The sequence below is a fragment of the Chiloscyllium punctatum genome, chromosome 41 (assembly GCF_047496795.1).
Source record: "Chiloscyllium punctatum isolate Juve2018m chromosome 41, sChiPun1.3, whole genome shotgun sequence".
Classification (NCBI taxonomy): domain Eukaryota; kingdom Metazoa; phylum Chordata; class Chondrichthyes; order Orectolobiformes; family Hemiscylliidae; genus Chiloscyllium; species Chiloscyllium punctatum.
The window spans coordinates 14233916-14253397 of NC_092779.1; the positions used below are offsets into that span (position 1 = coordinate 14233916).

The 19482-nt window shown below is 51.3% G+C and overlaps 1 protein-coding gene across 4 annotated transcripts in view; it reads right to left on the reverse strand.

Moving 5' to 3' along the window:
* The window catches only part of myripb (myosin VIIA and Rab interacting protein b), a 392899-nt gene that overhangs the window by 341543 nt on the left and 31874 nt on the right, over nucleotides 1-19482 (reverse strand). For all 4 annotated transcript variants that reach the window (XM_072560411.1, XM_072560409.1, XM_072560410.1 and 1 more), the window contains exon 2: nucleotides 1726-1882. In XM_072560411.1, coding sequence (XP_072416512.1) covers nucleotides 1726-1835 — 110 coding nt within the window. In that variant the 5' untranslated portion in view covers nucleotides 1836-1882. The remainder of the gene's footprint in view (nucleotides 1-1725; nucleotides 1883-19482) is intronic.

Below are 19482 nucleotides of genomic sequence, written 5' to 3' on the forward strand. Positions count from 1 at the left end.
TCTTCCTCTCTCGTGAATCTGATTCCTGTGAGTGTGGCGTTGATGATCTGGTGTGTGTTCTCTATTTCTGTAAACTAATGTAGTGTACAAAATCCCATGCAAGGACTGCAGAAAACACTACATCGGACAAACAGGAAGACAGCTAACGATCCGTATACACGAACACCAACTAGCCACGAAACGACACGACCAGCTATCCTTAGTAGCCACACACACAGACGACAAGCAACATGAATCCGACTGGGACAACACTACCATTATAGGACAAGCCAAACAGAGAACAGCCAGGGAATTCCTAGAGGCATGGCACTCATCCACAGTCTCTATCAACAAACACATCGACCTGGACCCAATATACCAGCCACTACAGCGGACAGCTCGAACTGACAACCGGAAGCGGCAGAGACAGGCCACTATAAATGCCGGAGGAAACAGCACAGAAGCGCTTCACAGGAGGCTCCCAAGCACTGAGGATGTCACCTAGACAGGGGACGAAACGTTTGCAAGACAAATTCCCAGCTCGGCGAACAGAACCACAACAACGAGCACCCGAGCTACAAATCTTCTACCAAACTTTGAATCTCTCCACAGATGCTGCCCGACCTGTTGAGCTTTTCCAGCAACTTCTGTTTTTGCCTCCGCAGTATTTTGCTTTTACTAAGCAAAGCAATGAGAGTGCCTGCTCATCTAGCAGAAAGCAGAGTGTAAGCATGTTTCAGAGTCGGCACAACAGCAAACTAAATGACAGTTAAGATATTGTTAGACTATCTCTAGTACAATTCAGTTGGTGATATTCAAAACATATTACACTGAACCAAACTAGCAACAGCAAGAACTTGTTTCTGTGAAACAATGAGAATCTCATACCAAGTGCAGTTACATTGTGAATCACAGTCAGCGTGTCTTTAAGCGAGGGACTCATGACCTCATCAACTGTATCATACTCCAGCTTCCCTCGGATCACCTGAAGCAAGTCACTCCTGGAAGCTTGCTGCTCTGTTGCAATCGTATAGCTTAATATTAGCCCAGACACACTATGCCTGAGGAACATAATGTTTGTACATAGCTGGTTGTAAATATCTGTTGGATTCTTCAATACCATTACAGTGGAACCCAGTTTCTTACACTACAGGAAACGACAGAAGCATTACCTCACAGGGGTAAAACCCCTCGTTGGAAGCAAACTCACACCAAAAGTTGATAAGGAATATCAAATAATTCCACAAAGGCCAGTTGCCTATCACCAACCTCCCATTACTTACACACAAATTGTCCTTTAGTACTGCCTTATTCAGATTCAGATGTTCGTGTGTCAGTATCTCCGACACTCACCCTTCTTATATATCAGCCAGGGCTCCCTGATTGGACCAGATTAACAGCCCCAAATAGGGAAACCATATTCTATGAGTGACAACTGGCTGACCTTGTTACAATCACTACAGAAATCACAATTAGTGGTGTATGTGACTGCACACAAACCTTACTCAATATCATATAATTCCTACATTATAATGAATTTGCCAATGAAATATAATCTGTTGCTGAAATCCAATATACTCAAGATTCTGAAAGTGCTTCAGTACTTGTAATATTCAATTTCAGTTGCAGAAAAACCTTTTCGATAACAAATATCTACTGAGCTTATTTCCCAAAGTGGTTTACGGATTTCCAACAATAAACCGAACTAAAACGCAAAGAAAAGCACTCACGAGAGCTAACTCCTACCTCAGTCGTTCTTGTTCCTTCTTCCGGAGATCAAAATCCCGCTGGACAACCTGTAGCACGTGTTCAGCTTCATCATCTGTCAATCCGGACAAGTCAAGGTTTTTTCCCATGCTCTCTACCTTGTTCCAAGATGTGCTTCAATCACCAGAAAGAATACCTAAAGCAGAAGAAAAGGGTCTGAACACATTAGGATATCCAAGTACTTTGATCTATCCTTACACAAGGCTGGAGGAAAGCGAAGACTGCAGACGCTGGAGCTCAGAGTCGAAAATGTGGTGTTAGAAAAATACAGCAGGTCAGGCAGCATCTGAGGAGCAGGAATCGTGATGAAAGACTTATACCCAATCGTCGATTCTTCTGTTACACAAGACTGGCACACATCAGGGGTCAGGCTCCCCTTTGTTCACAATCTGTTGTTGTTCAAAACAAAGTATTAATTTCTGGAAAGTTAAATCAATTTGATTTTACAACCTTCTGAGCTCATCAAAAGTTTCAGATTATGATCATTGCCCCAATTTCTTTCCAGATATTCGACGTTGTTGTGGTAACGCTGCTGCCATTTACACCTCTTCTGCGCATCTGTTGTTGCCTCATGAGTGTCTCTGTTTCACCGTGCACCTTTGGCCATTTAATCTCACCTGCTCTCCAGCAGACAGACCTCTCCCCTTTTGTTCTCCCCACCATCCCCCAATGTATTTTACTTAAAAGCTGTTACGTAGATTCCAGGGTTGGCCACGTGACCCTTTAGACCTCATTCACCATTCAATAAGATCATGGCTGATCTGGTCATGGTTTGATCTCCTCTTGACTCTCGACTGTCAAAAACGTGTCTGGTTCAGCCTCAACTTCAGTGAGCTGATCTCCTCATCTTTCTGTGGAAAAGAATTCCACAAACTAATGAACTCCCGGAAAAAGAAATTCTCATCTCCATTTTAAAAGGAAGAACTCTTCTTTCAATCTGTGTCCCCAATTTTAGTCTTAAATACAAGAGGCATCTTCTGATGAAGAATTGCCAGACTAAAAACTTCAACTTTGCTTTTGTCCTACAGATGCTGCCAGACCTGCCGAGTTTCTCCAGCGATTTCAGTTTTCATTTCAGATCTCCAGCATCCTCAGTTATTTGTTTCATGAAATGGAATGAGTCAGGGAAAACCATCTCTGAACTACTTCTCATGCGATTATATCCGTTCCCAAATAAAAGGAGACCAAAATTGTACACAGTCCTGCAGTTCTGGTCACCTTTCTAGAAGAAGGATGTTATTAAACTGGAAAGAGTGCAGAGGAAATTTACAAGAGTGTTGCCAGGACTCAATGGTCTGACTTATAGGGAGAGGTTTGGACAAGCTAGGACCTTTTTCTTTAGAGCGTAGGAGACTGAGGGAGGATCTTATAGAAGTGTATTAGACCATAAGAGGCATGGATAGGGTGAATGCACTCAGTCTTTTTCCCCAGGGTTGGGTGGTATGTACATGGAATGAGCTGCCAGCAGAAGTGGTTGAGGTGGGTACATTAATGACAATTAAAAAGGCATTTGGACAAATACATGGATAGGAAACGCTAAGAAGGATATGAGCCAAGTACAGGGAAATGGGGTTAGCATGGATGGACACTTTGTTCAGTGTGGACCAGTTTGGGCAGAAGGGCCTGTCTCAGTGCTGTAGGACTCTATGACTCTGTATGGTCTCAGCTGCGCAGCTACAGTAAAACCTCCTTTTTTAACATTGTATTCCACTTGCAATAAATGCCAAGGTTCCATTCGCTTTGAGTCCCTTGCTATACCTGTAAAATAACATTGTAATCCTTTGTGGTACGGGAGTCTGCAATCTCTTGCCGTTTAACATAGTGTGCTGCTTTTCAATTCTTCCTGTCAAAGTTTACATTTTCCCCTATTAAATGCCATCTGCTAAATGTTTGCCCACTCACTTAAGCTATCTATATCCTTTTACAGATTCTCCACCTGCTCTCAACTCTGCCTTACTTTCCTGCACAATTTAGCTTCATCTGGAAACTAAACTACCAAATATTTTGTACCATCCTTCAAGTCATAGATATGTACATATTAACACTCCAGGACTAATCCCTGTGGCACTTCACTAGTTACAAACGAAAAATGATCAATTTATCTGTACATTCTGCTTCTTGGGTAATAAGATAACCAATCCTTCATCTGCGTTAATACATTAAATCTGACAGCATGAGCGATTATTTTCTGCAGCAAAGTTTGATGTGGCACCTTATCAGATTCCTTTTGGAAAAATCAAGTACACCATATCTTCAAGTTCCAGTTCTGAAGAAAAAAACTCACTGACCTGAAATATTGGTCTGTGGTTTCTCTCTCCACAGACGGTGCCTGAGAAGTTCCAGTACTTTCTGTTTATTCTCAATTAGTCAGATTTGCATTGCAAGATTAAATCGCAGTATTTAATAAAATGCGTCTATTCTTTGAATTTTTACAAAGGGAAAGATATAGAAGGGGCAGTTGGAGAGAAACAATGCATTGCTCCACGGTTTAGTTCTTTCATGTTCACAACAAATAGCACTCAATAGGTTCTCCAGGATTAGAATGAAATGTAAGAGGTACTTACAACACGTATTTGCCGCCCCAATGATTTTATGGTTCCTTTTTAAAAAAAAAGATCCTAGCATTGAGTTACTTCAGAAAATCTCATGATGGGTGCAACTTTGAAAATTGATGTTTGATAATCTTTTGAAGTGACTGTACTTCAGTTAGCAACATATGGTGCTGACAAATTTCCATTCCACCGCCCAGAGAAGGAAGGAATTGGTCAAGACTGCAAGCTCAACTTGCAGGCTTTATACATTTGGGAAGAAATGGGTTAGGGTTAGGAGTTTCTGGTTTGTGGGTGCTAGATCTTATTGTTGAGGCAGGCTATGTGCCCCTACACAGTGGCCAGCCAAGTTATCTCCGGGATTTTCCATTCCTAGCCCGACCGCAGGTGATGGGGAGGGGTTGGCAGGTTAACTGTCTGGAGGGGGGAAGCCAGCCTTGGGCCAAGGGACCAGCACCCTGACCTAGCTCACAGACCTTCCCATGACAGTGGCCAAGGTATGTTGAAACCCTCTACTGCAGTCACGGGCTCCTCTGAAGCTAGAAGACATCTGAATGGCCTCAGGGCTCTGACAATTCACTTTCAAATCGCTGGCTGAGTCAGCATTTATAGAAAAAGATGATGGCAAGCTGCGTCCCTATACCAGAGCTGTCCTTGGGGTGTCTGAAGTGACATTCAGAATTTAACAAGGAGCCCATCTCCATGTCAATCCAGGGGGCAAACTCTGCAGAAATCCCAAAAAGTAACCATTTTCCACTAGGGATAGTTTTGGGACTCAAACAGATCCAATGTCTCTTTCCAATCCCTAAAACAAAAATGCAACAGCATACTGTAAAACTCCTTATTAATAACTTACAAAAAAAAATGACTTTAGATGTAGAAACTATCTTATTGTAAAAATGTGAGTTATGACTTCAGTTTTCATCCCAGTATTCAAAATGAAGGATAAGATAAAATCATTGCAATTTTCATCGCTTTCCTTTATTGGTCAGAGTATTGAGTACAGGAGTTGGGAGGTCATGTTGCAGCTGTACAAGACATTGGTTAGGCCACTGTTGGAATATTGCGTGCAATTCCGGTCTCCTCCTTATCGGAAAGATGTTGTGAAACTTGAAAGGGTTCCTAAAAGATTTACAAGGATGTTGCCAGGGTTGGAGGATTTGAGCTGCAGGGAGAGGCTGAGTAGGCTGGGGCTGTTTTCCCTGGAGCGTCGGAGGTTGAGGGGTGACCTTATAGAGGTTTACAGAATTATGGGGGGCATGGATAGGATAAATAGACAAAGTCTTTTCCCTGGAGTGGGGGAGTCCAAAACTAGAGGGCATAGGTTTAGGGGGAGAGGAGCAACATTTAAAAAGGACCCAAGGGACAACTCTTTCATGCAGAGGGTGGTACGTGTATGGAATGAGCTGCCAGAGGAAGTGGTGGAGGCTGGTACAATTATAGCATTTAAAAGGCATCTGGATGGGTATATGAATAGGAAGGGTTTAGAGAGATATGGGTCAAGTGCTGGCAAATGGGAATAGGTTAGGTTAGGATATAACGGATATGTTGGACGGAAGGGTGTGTTTTCATGCTGTACATGGACTTGGTTCATTTCCAAATGATTGACAATGGACTGCTAATACAGATATGTGCAGGGTGGAGAAAGTCTACGTACTCCAGATTGAGCACATATCCTACCATCGAACATGACACATCACATTCTTAATATTGCTATCAAGCATCATCTTTATTTATGATTTTCCCCTAGTTTTGCTTATTATGTAATTTCATCTTCAGTTAAAGAATTTAAATTTTTCTCAATCAGTATTGTTAACCTGACAGCTGAACTTGCAACTTAAAGAAATAGCAATTTCATAATAATGTTGTGCATGCAATCTTTAGTTGATGAACGAATCAGTTTATTGTTGGCCATCACCTTGGGAGGTTTGGCTAACACAATATCATGAAGAATACTCCAAATGTCATAGATAGAGACTGTGCATGTTAGAATGGAACTATGAGGATTTAGGAGTTTGAGTCATCAAAGCAGAAAATTAAAATTATTTCAGTGGACATTCTTCAATCAAACAGATAAATGAGACACACAGACTTGTTACTGATTTATAGTGATGCTCTCATTAAAATAGATAGAGTTAAACATTCATCTTGGACGGTAATTCAAAACACAGTCAATTTGGCACGTACTGACTTTATTATGAGGCTATCTGGAAACTGTATCAACAAAAGCAGACTAAACTGATGGCCTCATTATGAATGCTTGACTGTGGACCAAGAGTGGCTATGTTGGATTGCACTTATAAAAATGACAGGTGGATAGACCTGGTGAAAACCTGGGTAACTGTGCCAATTTGAAAGCCATTATTGGAAGGCTTTCATAAATTGAGCAGGGACATGACAGACTGCTGTCAATATAGTGAATGCAAATAAATATAATTGGCATGACGAAATGCAGACCTAAATCATTCTGCTATTCAAATAATATTCACATTAGTGGAACTAAAGTGTACTCTAATGTAGCCCCATCATCTGTTTCTGTGAATCTGAATAACTGTATTCAATAAAATCAATGGCTAATACACTTCAATTATTGCAATTAATTTCACAGCCTGTTACACCATCAAAATTATGGCTTGGGTATTAAACATTATGCCACTCAAGTGAACAAATATATTTTAGAGCTGGGTACAGTCTGCCCAATTCAGTTGGTAAGTGGTATTGGTAGGTTCTGTAGACTAGAACCATCTTAAGCTATTTGGAGTTGGCTTATGTCAGTTGAGCATTGCTTGCTGGTTAAACTGCATTCCTGCTCCTGAATTTCCAACTGGGGACAATGTAAATATTCATACACGATGTAGGAAGCAGCTTTCTACCCTTGTAATATGGGAAGAATGAAAAAGATTCATATTTATAAAACATCTTGCACCACCAAAGAATTTTGCAGTCAACGAAGTACTTTTCGAAGTTAGTCACTACTGTAAATCAGGAAATTCATCAGCCAATGTGCACAGCAAGCTCCCACAAGCTGCAATATGGTAATAACGGAGTCATGTGTTTAAGTCATGCGGATGCTGGATAAACATTGGCTAGGACACCAGGGGTAACTAGCCTACTTTTGTTTGAAGTAATAGCATAGGATTTTTCAGGTCCCCTGAGAGAGCAGACAGAGCTCTTACCCACAAGACACTGTCTCTGATAACACAGCACAGTCTCGGCACATCATTGGTAGTGTCAGCCTTGTTTACTGTGCTCAAGTCTTGGATTGGAACTTAAACCCACAACCTCAGAACCTACAGCACTACACACTGAGCCTCAGTCATATTCATCATGAAGACTGACCCATGACTAATGGCCACTTGGTTGATGTGCTGAAAGAAAAGTCAACAGCTGCAGTGCCAATCCCAACAGGAAAGTCAATCCCTTTGGAAAGGAGGATAACAATAAGTGAGTAAGAAAATCATGCCTTCGACAAAGTGGTATAGATCTTTAAATCAATGAACTAGGGTCTGTATTCAAATCAAAGTAAGATTAGTGATCTAAATTCTTCTCTTCCAACCAATGTTTGCAAGTTCTTAGAGTCAGCTGAGAAAATGAAACCTCCTCCCAATTTCTAACAATAGTTTGTGAAGGTGAAGCGCATGGAGACTGGATTAAGGTCAAAAAGAAAACAAATCACAGTCTCCATTGGAGGTTTCACAATGTAATGGATGGAATACCTGCCTCAGAGCACAGGGTCTAACCCCACTCCTGGACTTGACAGCAAAGGCAGGCCAAGGAGAAAGTGAGGACTGTAAATGCTGGAGATCAGAGCCGAGAGCGTGTGGTGCTGGAAAAGCACAGCAGGTCAGGCAGCATCTGAGAAGGAGAATTGATGTTTTGGGCAGGAGCCCTTCATCGGGAAAAGGAAGGCCTGTTCATGACGCAGTCAAACAGGCTGATTGTCAGCCTCCAAGTCTTCCCAACACACACTAACAAGGGAGTATACTGCTGAGAAATGTGTTAGAAAGAAAACTGCTCCATTTTCCCTAATCCAACTATCCATTACTCGGAAATACAACATGAACGTTAAAAAAATACTTGTTGCTACAGCAATTCGGACTCTGTGAGTTAAGTCTCGTGTAACACCACCATCACTATGGAAATGAGCGAGGTTACTTAATGGCTCAGACAACCACGTACAACTGCCTATATCACCATGAATGAAGACCAGAGAACAAAGTGACTTCATTTTGGATGGACTAAGAAATGACATTTAAAAGGTCAAAGGCCAGTTGAAAAAAGGTAACTCCAGACTACTGGCCACATGAAATTACAAATATGTCACAGAGACCAGAGGTCAAACTGGTCAAATAACACCTGCCATCAGCTAGTAAGCTACATTTAATTTTTGCAAGGTAGTTATAAAATAAAATCTATTACTCCAACAAAAACCTTACTATATCCTTTCCAACAGGAATTGGCCATGCTAAATTGCCCGTAGTGTTGGGTGTCGGGGGGAATGGGTCTGGGTGGGTTACTCTTCGGAGAGTCAGTGTGGACTAGTTGGGCCAAAGGGCCTGTTTCCACACTGTAGGGAATCTAATCTAGTCTAATCTCTCAAATACTGATTCGGTAATGCAATTGTCTTCCATACTGTACCAGCATAGAAGTACTTTTAAAGAACACAGCAAAATAGTTTCACCATTTCTCTGGGAGACCACCTTTGTCTGGGGCCCACGTGGCACAACTTTTATGCCACTTGTTAGCTCAAGCTTCAGAATTGCCCAATGTGTACTGGAGACATCTATCATTACTTCAGTATTGGAAGACCTGCCGAGTTTCTCCAAGGATTTACAGCATCCGTAGCACTTTGCTTTTACTTTATCATAAATGTGACAATTTCGTACATGGAGTCAAAATTGTCATGGCTTCAATGACTCAGGATTTGCCAGCAACAGCGAGGACACCGCAGGAGGTTTTGAAAGGCTCAACTGTCTGATGGAGAATATGTGCACATTTATTCTAACTGCCTTGGTGGCTGGACACAGCATGTCCCTGGTAAGCAGCCCCTGACAGCAATACTTTTAAGCATCATTGGTGACCTCTGGGTCTAGGATGAGAAGTTGGTGACGTCATCAGCTTTCCATCAGGGCTCCCTCTACAGAGTTCACCAGTGACCCCATGGCATTCCCAAGGGCTGGGTCTGGGTACAGCAATACATTTGGTGGACCGATATCTCATATTCCCAAGAATATGGAGTCTAACTCTGCCACTGAGACAGGAGCAGATTGAAATTCTTCTGTCCTCTTCCTTTCCAGCCAAGCGAAGGGAGTACCTTGGTGCAGACCTACTGACAAGAAGAAGAAAGTGTCTCTCATCCTTGTGGATTATTACTTCTGTTGGATTGAGGTCCAGAAGCTAACTGCTCACCTCTGAGGCCAATAAAACCTCTCTGAAGAGGATATTGTCCATTCCTGGACATTGTCTTCTATGGTCAAAAAGTGTGGTGCTGGAAAAGCACAGCCGGTCAGGCATTCCTGATGAAGGGCTTATGTTCAAACGGTCGACTCTCCTGTTCCTTGGATGCTGCCTGACCAGCTGTGCTTTTCCAGCATCTGCAGCCCTCACTTTCTCACCATTGTCTTCTATGGCAATGGACCACACTTCACCACTGAGTGGTTGTAATCCTTGCCAGCCTCATATGGATTTGACCACAGCACAAATCAACCAAGCTACCCACAGACTAACAGTGAATTCGACGAACAGACACCATTAAAGATCTCCCGAGAAAGAATAAGGATTTTATTTAGTTGTTCTTAAATACTCTACACCCTGTCAAGTACAGCTTACCCCACCATCAACTGATAGACCACAGGCTGTGAACCTAAACTCCCTGCCTTTTCCAGACACTTGGAGTTGGGCGGCATGGTGGCTCAGTGGTTAGCACTGCTGCCTCACAGCACCAGGGACCCAGGTTCAATTCCCACCTTGGGTGACTCTCTATGTGGAGTCTGCACATTCTCCCCGTGTCTGCGTGGGTTTCCTCCGGGTGCTCCAGTTTCCTCCCATGATCCAAAGATGCAGAGGTCAGTTGAATTTGCCATGCTAAATTGCCCATGGTGATAGGTGCATTAGTCAGGGGTAAATATAGGGTAGGGGAATGGGTCTAGGTGGGTTACCCTTTGGAGGGTCAGTTGGACTTGTTGGGCTGAAGGGCCTGTTTCCATACTGTAGGCAAGCTAAAAAAAAAAAGTGTCGGAGAATCTATTGATGGTGGATAGGAATAAAGAGTGGGGTTTGGAATGGAATAGAAATGTTAACTGTACAGATACTCCAATATATTTTCTTTCTTATTAACCCTTTCAGAGACATTCTTACACAGCCATGGAGCAAGTGGGACTTGAATATAAGCTGCTTGACTGCATCTCTAACAATAGTTACTGAGTACTTCTACAAGAATGATGCCACGATGATAACAAATATATGGTACACAGACCCGATAGAAGAAGATATGAAGGAAGCCTGGGGCGACCATGCACCTGTACAGAATGTTTTGTTAATACACGTTAATAGTCAGTACTAGTCTTGTGTTCAGTCTCTGAGTCTTCTTTATGAAGCTGCCAGCAATATTCTTACGGAACACAGAAGGCTCAAGGGAGGTCTTATATTGTTTATATTAAATTGAGGACCCTGGACAAAGGGGATAGCAAGGAGCCACTTCATTAGTGGAGAGGCCAATGAACACGGAGAGGGCATGTAGGTTTAGAATAATTACGAGATGGATTAGACAGGAGTGAGAGGGAAATACTTTCTCCAACAGATGGTGGTGAGAGGGAACCTGAAAAACAGCACTTGGATGCATAATCGAGGCATCATAACCTTTATTTACCATCACTGACAGAGGGCTGTAAAATAATGAGAGGCAGGACAGTTTGTTCCACAGCTGTCCCAGATACGATGGGCCAAATGATCTCCTGTCTCAGATGTTCAATGATTCGAGAAAACACAGATTAGTTTTCATATTGCCCTCACAACTAAAATAGAACGAAGGAAAAACCAGGGAACAATACATAAAAGGGAGAAGAGCAGACAAAGGAAGCACATGGTAAGGACCGAGACAGAGAGAGCCCAAGACAGAGCGAGAGTGCGCGAGAGACAGAGCGAGAGTGCGCGAGACAGAACGAGAGAAAGAGAGCGCGAGACAGAGCGCGGCGCGCGAGGGACAGAGAGAGAGAGAAAACGCACGCGCGAGAGCGAGCCAGAGCACGCGCGCGCGAGACAGAGAGCCAGAGGGCGCGCGAGATAAAGAGCCAGAGGGCGCGCGAGATAAAGAGCCAGAGGGCGCGCGAGACAGAGAGCCAGAGAGAGAGAGAGAGAGAGAGAGAGAGGGCGCGCGAGACAGAGAGAGCGAGAGCGCGCGCGAGCGAGAGAGACAGAGCGCGCTCGAGAGCCAGAGCGCGCGAGAGCGAGTGCGAGACAGAGAGAGCGAGAGAGAGAGAGAGAGAGCGAGAGAGAGAGAGAGAGAGAGGGCGCGCGAGACAGACAGAGAGAGAGTGAGCGCGGGGCGAGAGAGAGAGAGAGAGAGAGCGCGAGAGCATGAGAGAGCGAGAGGGCGCGCGAGACAAAAGAGAGGGGAGGGCGCGCGAGACAAAAGAGAGGGAGGGGCGCGCGAGACAAAAGAGAGGGAGGGCGCGCGAGACAAAAGAGAGGGAGGGCGCGCGAGACAAAAGAGAGGGAGGGCGCGCGAGACAAAAGAGAGGGAGGGCGCGCGAGACAAAAGAGAGGGAGGGCGCGCGAGACAAAAGAGAGGGAGGGCGCGCGAGACAAAAGAGAGGGAGGGGCGCGCGAGACAAAAGAGAGGGAGGGCGCGCGAGACAAAAGAGAGGGAGGGCGCGCGAGACAAAAGAGAGGGAGGGCGCGCGAGACAAAAGAGAGGGAGGGGCGCGCGAGACAAAAGAGAGGGAGGGCGCGCGAGACAAAAGAGAGGGAGGGCGCGCGAGACAAAAGAGAGAGAGGGCGCGCGAGACAAAAGAGAGAGAGGGCGCGCGAGACAAAAGAGAGAGAAGGCGCGCGAGACAAAAGAGAGAGAAGGCGCGCGAGACAAAAGAGAGAGAGGGCGCGCGAGACAAAAGAGAGAGAAGGCGCGCGAGACAAAAGAGAGAGAAGGCGCGCGAGACAAAAGAGAGAGAGGGCGCGCGAGACAAAAGAGAGAGAGGGCGCGCGAGACAAAAGAGAGAGAGGGCGCGCGAGACAAAAGAGAGAGAGGGCGCGCGAGACAAAAGAGAGAGAGGGCGCGCGAGACAAAAGAGAGAGAGGGCGCGCGAGACAAAAGAGAGAGAGGGCGCGCGAGACAAAAGAGAGAGAGGGCGCGCGAGACAAAAGAGAGAGAGGGCGCGCGAGACAAAAGAGAGAGAGGGCGCGCGAGACAAAAGAGAGAGAGGGCGCGCGAGACAAAAGAGAGAGAGGGCGCGCGAGACAGAGAGAGAGGGCGCGCGAGACAGAGAGAGAGAGAGGGCGCGCGAGACAGAGAGAGAGAGCGAGAGAGAGAGCGCGAGAGAAGGCGCGAGAGCGAGAGCGAGGAGAGAGAGCGCGAGAGAAGGCGCGAGAGCGAGAGAGAGAGCGCGAGAGCGAGAGCGAGAGAGAAGGCGCGAGAGCGAGAGCGAGAAAGAGAGGAAAGAGAGCGAGAGAGCGAGAGAGCGAGAGAGAGAGAGAGAGAGAGAGAGAGAGAGAGAGAGAGAGCGCACGAGAGGGGGAGGGGAGGGGGAGAGAGGGGGGGGGGAGAGAGGGGAGGAGAGAGAGGGGGAGGGAGAGAGGGAGGGAGAGAGGGAGGGAGAGAGGGAGGGAGAGAGGGAGGGAGAGAGGGAGGGAGAGAGGGAGGGAGAGGAGGGGAGGGAGAGAGGGAGGGAGAGAGGGAGGGAGAGAGGGAGGGAGAGAGGGAGGGGAGAGAGGGAGGGGAGAGAGGGAGGGAGAGAGGGAGGGAGAGAGGGAGGGAGAGAGGGGAGGGAGAGAGGGAGGGAGAGAGGGAGGGAGAGAGGGAGGGAGAGAGGGAGGGAGAGAGGGAGGGAGAGAGGGAGGGAGAGAGGGAGGGAGAGAGGGAGGGAGAGAGGGAGGGAGAGAGGGAGGGAGAGAGGGAGGGAGAGAGGGAGGGAGAGAGGGAGGGAGAGGGCGCACGAGCGCGAGAGAGAGAGAGGGCGCTCGCGAGAGAGAGAGAGAGAGAGAGAGAGAGAGGGCGCTCGCGAGAGAGAGAGAGAGAGGGCGCTCGCGAGAGAGAGAGAGAGAGAGAGGGCGCACGAGCGCGGAGAGAGAGAGAGAGGGCGCACGAGCGCCAGAGAGAGAGAGGGCGCATGAGCGCAAGAGAGAGAGAGAGGGCGCACGAGCGCCAGAGAGAGAGAGGGCGCATGAGCGCGAGAGAGAGAGAGAGGGCGCACGAGCGCCAGAGAGAGAGAGGGCGCACGAGCGCCAGAGAGAGAGAGAGAGAGAGGGCGCACCAACGCCAGAGAGAGAGAGAGAGAGGGCGCACCAACGCCAGAGAGAGAGAGGGCGCACGAGCGCCAGAGAGAGAGAGAGGGCGCACCAACGCCAGAGAGAGAGAGGGCGCACCAACGCCAGAGAGAGAGAGAGAGAGAGGGCGCACGAGCGCCAGAGAGAGAGAGAGAGAGAGAGAGAGGGCGCACCAACGCCAGAGAGAGAGAGAGGCGCACGAGCGCCAGAGAGAGAGAGAGAGAGAGAGAGGGCGCACGAGCGCCAGAGAGAGAGAGAGAGAGAGAGGGCGCACGAGCGCGAGAGAGAGAGAGTGAGAGAGAGGGCGCACGAGCGCGAGAGAGAGAGAGAGAGAGAGAGAGAGAGAGAGAGAGAGAGAGAGAGAGAGAGAGAGAGAGGGCGCACGAGCGCGAGAGAGAGAGAGAGAGAGAGGGGCGCACGAGCGCGAGGAGAGAGAGAGAGAGAGAGAGAGGGGCGCACGAGCGCGAGAGAGAGAGAGAGAGGGCGCACGAGCGCGAGAGAGAGAGAGAGAGAGAGAGAGGGCGCACGAGCGCGAGAGAGAGAGAGAGAGAGAGAGAGAGGGGCGCACGAGCGCGAGAGAGAGAGAGAGAGAGAGAGAGAGAGAGAGAGAGAGAGAGAGAGAGAGAGAGAGGGCGCACGAGCGCGAGAGAGAGAGAGAGAGAGAGCGCACGAGCGCGAGAGAGAGAGAGAGAGGGCGCACGAGAGCGAGAGAGAGAGAGAGAGGGCGCACGGAGAGGCGAGAGAGAGAGAGAGAGGGCGCACGAGAGCGAGAGAGAGAGAGAGGGCGCACGAGAGCGAGAGAGAGAGAGAGAGGGGCGCACGAGAGCGAGAGAGAGAGGGCGCACGAGAGCGAGAGAGAGAGAGAGGGCGCACGAGAGCGAGAGTGAGAGAGAGAGAGGGCGCACGAGAGCGAGAGTGAGAGAGAGAGGGGAGGGAGAGGGCGCACGAGCGCCAGAAGAGAGAGAGAGAGGGAGAGCGCACGACGCCAGAGAGAGAGGGAGAGAGGGAGAGAGAGAGAGAGAGAGAGAGAGAGAGAGAGAGAGAGAGGGGGGGGCACGAGCGCGAGAGAGAGAGAAAGAGAGAGAGAGAGGGGGGCGCACGAGCGCGAGAGAGAGAGAGAGAGAGAGGGGGCGCACGAGCGCGAGAGAGAGAGAGAGAGAGGGGGCGCACGAGCGTGAGAGAGAGAGAGAGAGAGAGGGGGGTGCACGAGCGCGAGAGAGAGAGAGAGAGAGAGAGAGAGAGGGGCGCACGAGCGCCAGAGAGAGAGAGAGAGAGGGGCGCACGAGCGAGAGAGAGAGAGAGAGAGAGGAGAGAGAGAGAGAGAGAGAGAGAGAGAGAGAGAGAGAGAGAGAGAGAGAGAGTGAGAGAGAGAGAGAGAGAGAGAGAGAGAGAGAGAGAGAGAGGGGACGAGCGCGAGGGAGAGAGAGAGAGGGGGCGCACGAGCGCGAGAGAGGGAGAGCGAGAGAGAGAGAGAGGGCGCACGAGCGCCAGAGAGAGAGAGAGAGGGCGCACGAGTGCCAGAGAGAGAGAGAGAAGGGGGCACGAGCACGAGAGAGAGAGAGAGAGACAGAGGCACGAGCGCGAGAGAGAGAGAGAGAGGGGGGGGGCACGAGCGCGAGAGAGAGAGAGAGAGGGGGGGCACGAGCACGAGAGAGAGAGAGAGAGAGAGAGAGAGGGGGGGGGCACGAGAGCGAGAGAGAGAGAGAGAGAGAGAGGGGCGCACGAGCGCCAGAGAGAGAGAGAGAGAGGGCGCACGAGCGCGAGAGAGAGAGAGAGAGAGAGAGAGAGAGAGAGAGAGAGAGAGAGAGAGAGAGAGAGAGAGAGAGAGAGAGAGGAGAGAGAGAGAGAGAGAGAGAGAGAGAGAGGGGACGAGCGCGAGGGGAGAGAGAGAGGGGGGCGCACGAGCGCGAGAGAGGGAGAGCGAGAGAGAGAGAGAGGGCGCACGAGCGCCAGAGAGAGAGAGAGAGGGCGCACGAGTGCCAGAGAGAGAGAGAGAGGGGGCCACGAGCACGAGAGAGAGAGAGAGACAGAGGCACGAGCGCGAGAGAGAGAGAGAGAGGTGGGGGGGCACGAGCGCGAGAGAGAGAGAGAGAGGGGGGGCACGAGCACGAGAGAGAGAGAGAGAGAGAGAGAGAGAGGCACGAGCGCGAGAGAGAGAGAGGGGGGGGCACGAGCGCGAGAGAGAGAGAGAGAGGGGGGGGACGAGCGCGAGAGAGAGAGAGAGAGGGGGCGCACGATCGCGAGAGAGAGAGAGAGAGAGAGGGGGCGCACGAGCGCGAGAGAGAGAGAGAGAGAGAGAGAGGGGCGCACGAGCGCGAGAGAGAGAGAGAGAGAGAGAGAGAGAGGGCGCACGAGCGAGAGAGAGAAGGCGCAGCGAGCGAGAGAGAGAGAGAGAGAGAGAGAGAGAGAGGGCGCACGAGCGAGAGAGAGAGAGAGAGAGGGCGCACGAGCGAGAGAGAGAGAGAGAGAGGGCGCACGAGCGAGAGAGAGAGAGGGCGCACGAGCGAGAGAGAGAGAGAGAGAGCGCACGAGTGAGAGAGAGAGAGAGAGAGAGTGTGGGCGCATGAGCGAGAGAGAGAAGGCGCACGAGCGAGAGAGAGGGCGCACGAGCGAGAGAGAGAGAGAGTGTGGGCGCATGAGCGAGAGAGAGAAGGCGCAGCGAGCGAGCGAGAGAGAGAGAGAGAGGGCGCACGAGCGAGAGAGAGAGAGAGAGAGAGAGAGAGCGCACGAGCGAGAGAGAGGGAGAGAGCGCACGAGCGAGAGAGAGAAGGCGCACGAGCGAGAGAGAGCGAGAGAGAGAGAGAGAGAGAGAGAGGGCGCACGAGCGAGCGAGAGAGAGAGAGAGAGAGAGAGAGAGAGAGAGCGCACGAGCGAGAGAGAGAAGGCGCACGAGCGAGAGAGAGCGAGAGAGAGAGAGAGAGAGAGAGGGCGCACGAGCGAGAGCGAGCTGAGAGAGAGAGAGGGCGCACGAGCGAGAGAGAGCGAGAGAGAGAGAGAGAGGGCGCACGAGCGAGAGAGAGCGAGAGAGAGGGCGCACGAGCGAGAGAGAGCGAGAGAGAGGGCGCACGAGCGAGAGAGAGAGTGAGTGTGGGCGCATGAGCGAGAGAGAGAAGGCGCACGAGCGAGAGAGAGGGCGCACGAGCGAGAGAGAGAGAGAGTGTGGGCGCATGAGGCGAGAGAGAGAAGGCGCTGCGAGCGAGCGAGAGAGAGAGAGAGAGGGCGCACGAGCGAGAGAGAGAGAGAGAGAGAGAGAGAGAGAGAGAGAGCGCACGAGCGAGAGAGAGGGAGAGAGCGCACGAGCGAGAGAGAGAAGGCGCACGAGCGAGAGAGAGCGAGAGAGAGAGAGAGAGGGCGCACGAGCGAGCGAGAGAGAGCGAGAGAGAGCGAGAGAGAGAGCGAGAGAGAGCGAGAGAGAGAGAGAGAGAGAGAGAGCGCACGAGCGAGAGAGAGAAGGCGCACGAGCGAGAGAGAGCGAGAGAGAGAGAGAGAGAGAGAGAGAGGGCGCACGAGCGAGAGCGAGCGAGAGAGAGAGAGGGCGCACGAGCGAGAGAGAGCGAGAGGAGAGAGAGAGAGAGAGGGCGCACGAGCGAGAGAGAGAGAGAGAGAGAGGGCGCACGAGCGAGAGAGAGCGAGAGAGAGAGAGAGAGAGGGGCGCACGAGCGAGAGAGAGCGAGAGAGAGGGCGCACGAGCGAGAGAGAGAGTGAGTGTGGGCGCATGAGCGAGAGAGAGAAGGCGCACGATGCGAGCGAGAGAGAGAGGGCGCACGAGCGAGCGAGAGAGAGGGCGCACGAGCGAGCGAGAGAGAGGGCGCACGAGCGAGCGAGAGAGAGGAGGGCGCACGAGCGAGCGAGAGAGAGGGCGCACGAGCGAGCGTGAGAGAGGAGAGGGGCGCACGAAGCGAGCGTGAGAGAGAGAGTGAGGGCGCACGAGCGAGCGTGAGAGAGAGAGAGTGAGGGCGCCACGACGCGAGCGTGAGAGAGAGAGTGAGGGCGCACAGAGCGAGCGTGAGAGAGAGAGTGAGGGCGCACGAGCGAGCGTGAGAGAGAGAGTGAGGGCGCCACGCGAGCGTGAGAGAGAGAGTGAGGGCGCACGAGCGAGCGTGAGAGAGAGAGTGAGGGCGCACGACGCGAGCGTGAGAGAGAGAGTGAGGGCGCACGAGCGAGCGTGAGAGAGAGAGTGAGGGCGCACGAGCGAGCGTGAGGAGAGAGAGTGAGGGCGCACGAGCGCGAGCGTGAGAGAGAGAGTGAGGGCGCAACGAGCGAGCGTGAGAGAGAGAGTGAGGGCGCACGAGCGAGCGTGAGAGAGAGAGTGAGGGCGCACGACAGCGAGCGTGAGAGAGAGAGTGAGGGCGCACGAGCGAGCGTGAGAGAGAGAGTGAGGGCGCACGAGCGAGCGTGAGAGAGAGAGTGAGGGCGCACGAGCGAGCGTGAGAGAGAGAGTGAGGGCGCACGAGCGAGCGTGAGAGAGAGAGTGAGGGCGCACGAGCGAGCGTGAGAGAGAGAGTGAGGGCGCACGAGCGAGCGTGAGAGAGAGAGTGAGGGCGCACGAGCGAGCGTGAGAGAGAGAGTGAGGGCGCACGAGCGAGCGTGAGAGAGAGAGTGAGGGCGCACGAGCGAGCGTGAGAGAGAGAGTGAGGGCGCACGAGCGAGCGTGAGAGAGAGAGTGAGGGCGCACGAGCGAGCGTGAGAGAGAGAGTGAGGGCGCACGAGCGAGCGTGAGAGAGAGAGTGAGGGCGCACGAGCGAGCGTGAGAGAGAGAGTGAGGGGCGCACGAGCGAGCGTGAGAGAGAGAGTGAGGGGCGCACGAGCGAGCGTGAGAGAGAGAGTGAGGGCGCACGAGCGAGCGAGGAGAGAGAGAGTGAGGGGCGCACGAGCGAGCGAGAGAGAGAGAGTGAGGGCGCACGAAGCGAGCGAGAGAGAGAGAGTGACGGGCGCTACGACGCGAGCCAGAGAGGAGAGAGTGAGGGCGCACGAGCGAGCGAGAGAAGAGAGAGAGAGAGAGTGAGGCGCACGAGCGAGCGAGAGAGAGAGAGAGAGGGCGCACGGAATGCGAGGAGCGAGAGAGAGAGAGAGAGGGCGCACGAGCGAGCGAGAGAGAGAGAGAGAGAAGGGCGCACGAGCGAGGGCGAGAGAGAGAGAGAGGGGCGCACACGAGCGAGCGAGAGAGAGAGAGAGAGAGGGCGCACGAGCGAGCGAGAGAGAGAGAGAGAGTGAGGGCGCACAGAGCGAGCGAGAGAGAGAGAGAGTGAGGGCGCACGAGCTGAGCGAGCTGAAGAGAGAGAGTGAGGGCGCACGAAAGCGAGCCGAGCGATGAGAGAGAGGGCGCCGAAGCGAGCGAGCGAGCGACGAGGGCGCACGAGCGAGCGAGCGAGAGGGCGCACGAAGCGAAGCGAGAGAGAGAGAGGGCGCAGGAAGCGAGCGGGCGCACGAAGCGAGCGAGAGAGAGAGAGAGAGAGGGAGCACGAGCGAGAGAGAGAGAGAGAGAGAGAGCGTGGGCGCATGACGCCGAGAGAGAGAAGGCGCACGAGCGACCGAGCGAGAGTGAGAGAGAAGAGAGAGAGAGAGAGAGAGAGAGCGGCGCCACGGAGCGAGAGAGAGAGAGAGAGAGAGCCCGTGGGCGCATGAGCGAGAGAGAGAAGGCGCACGAGCGACCGAGCGAGAGTGAGAGGAGAGAGAGAGAGAGAGAGAGAGAGGGCGCACGAGCGAG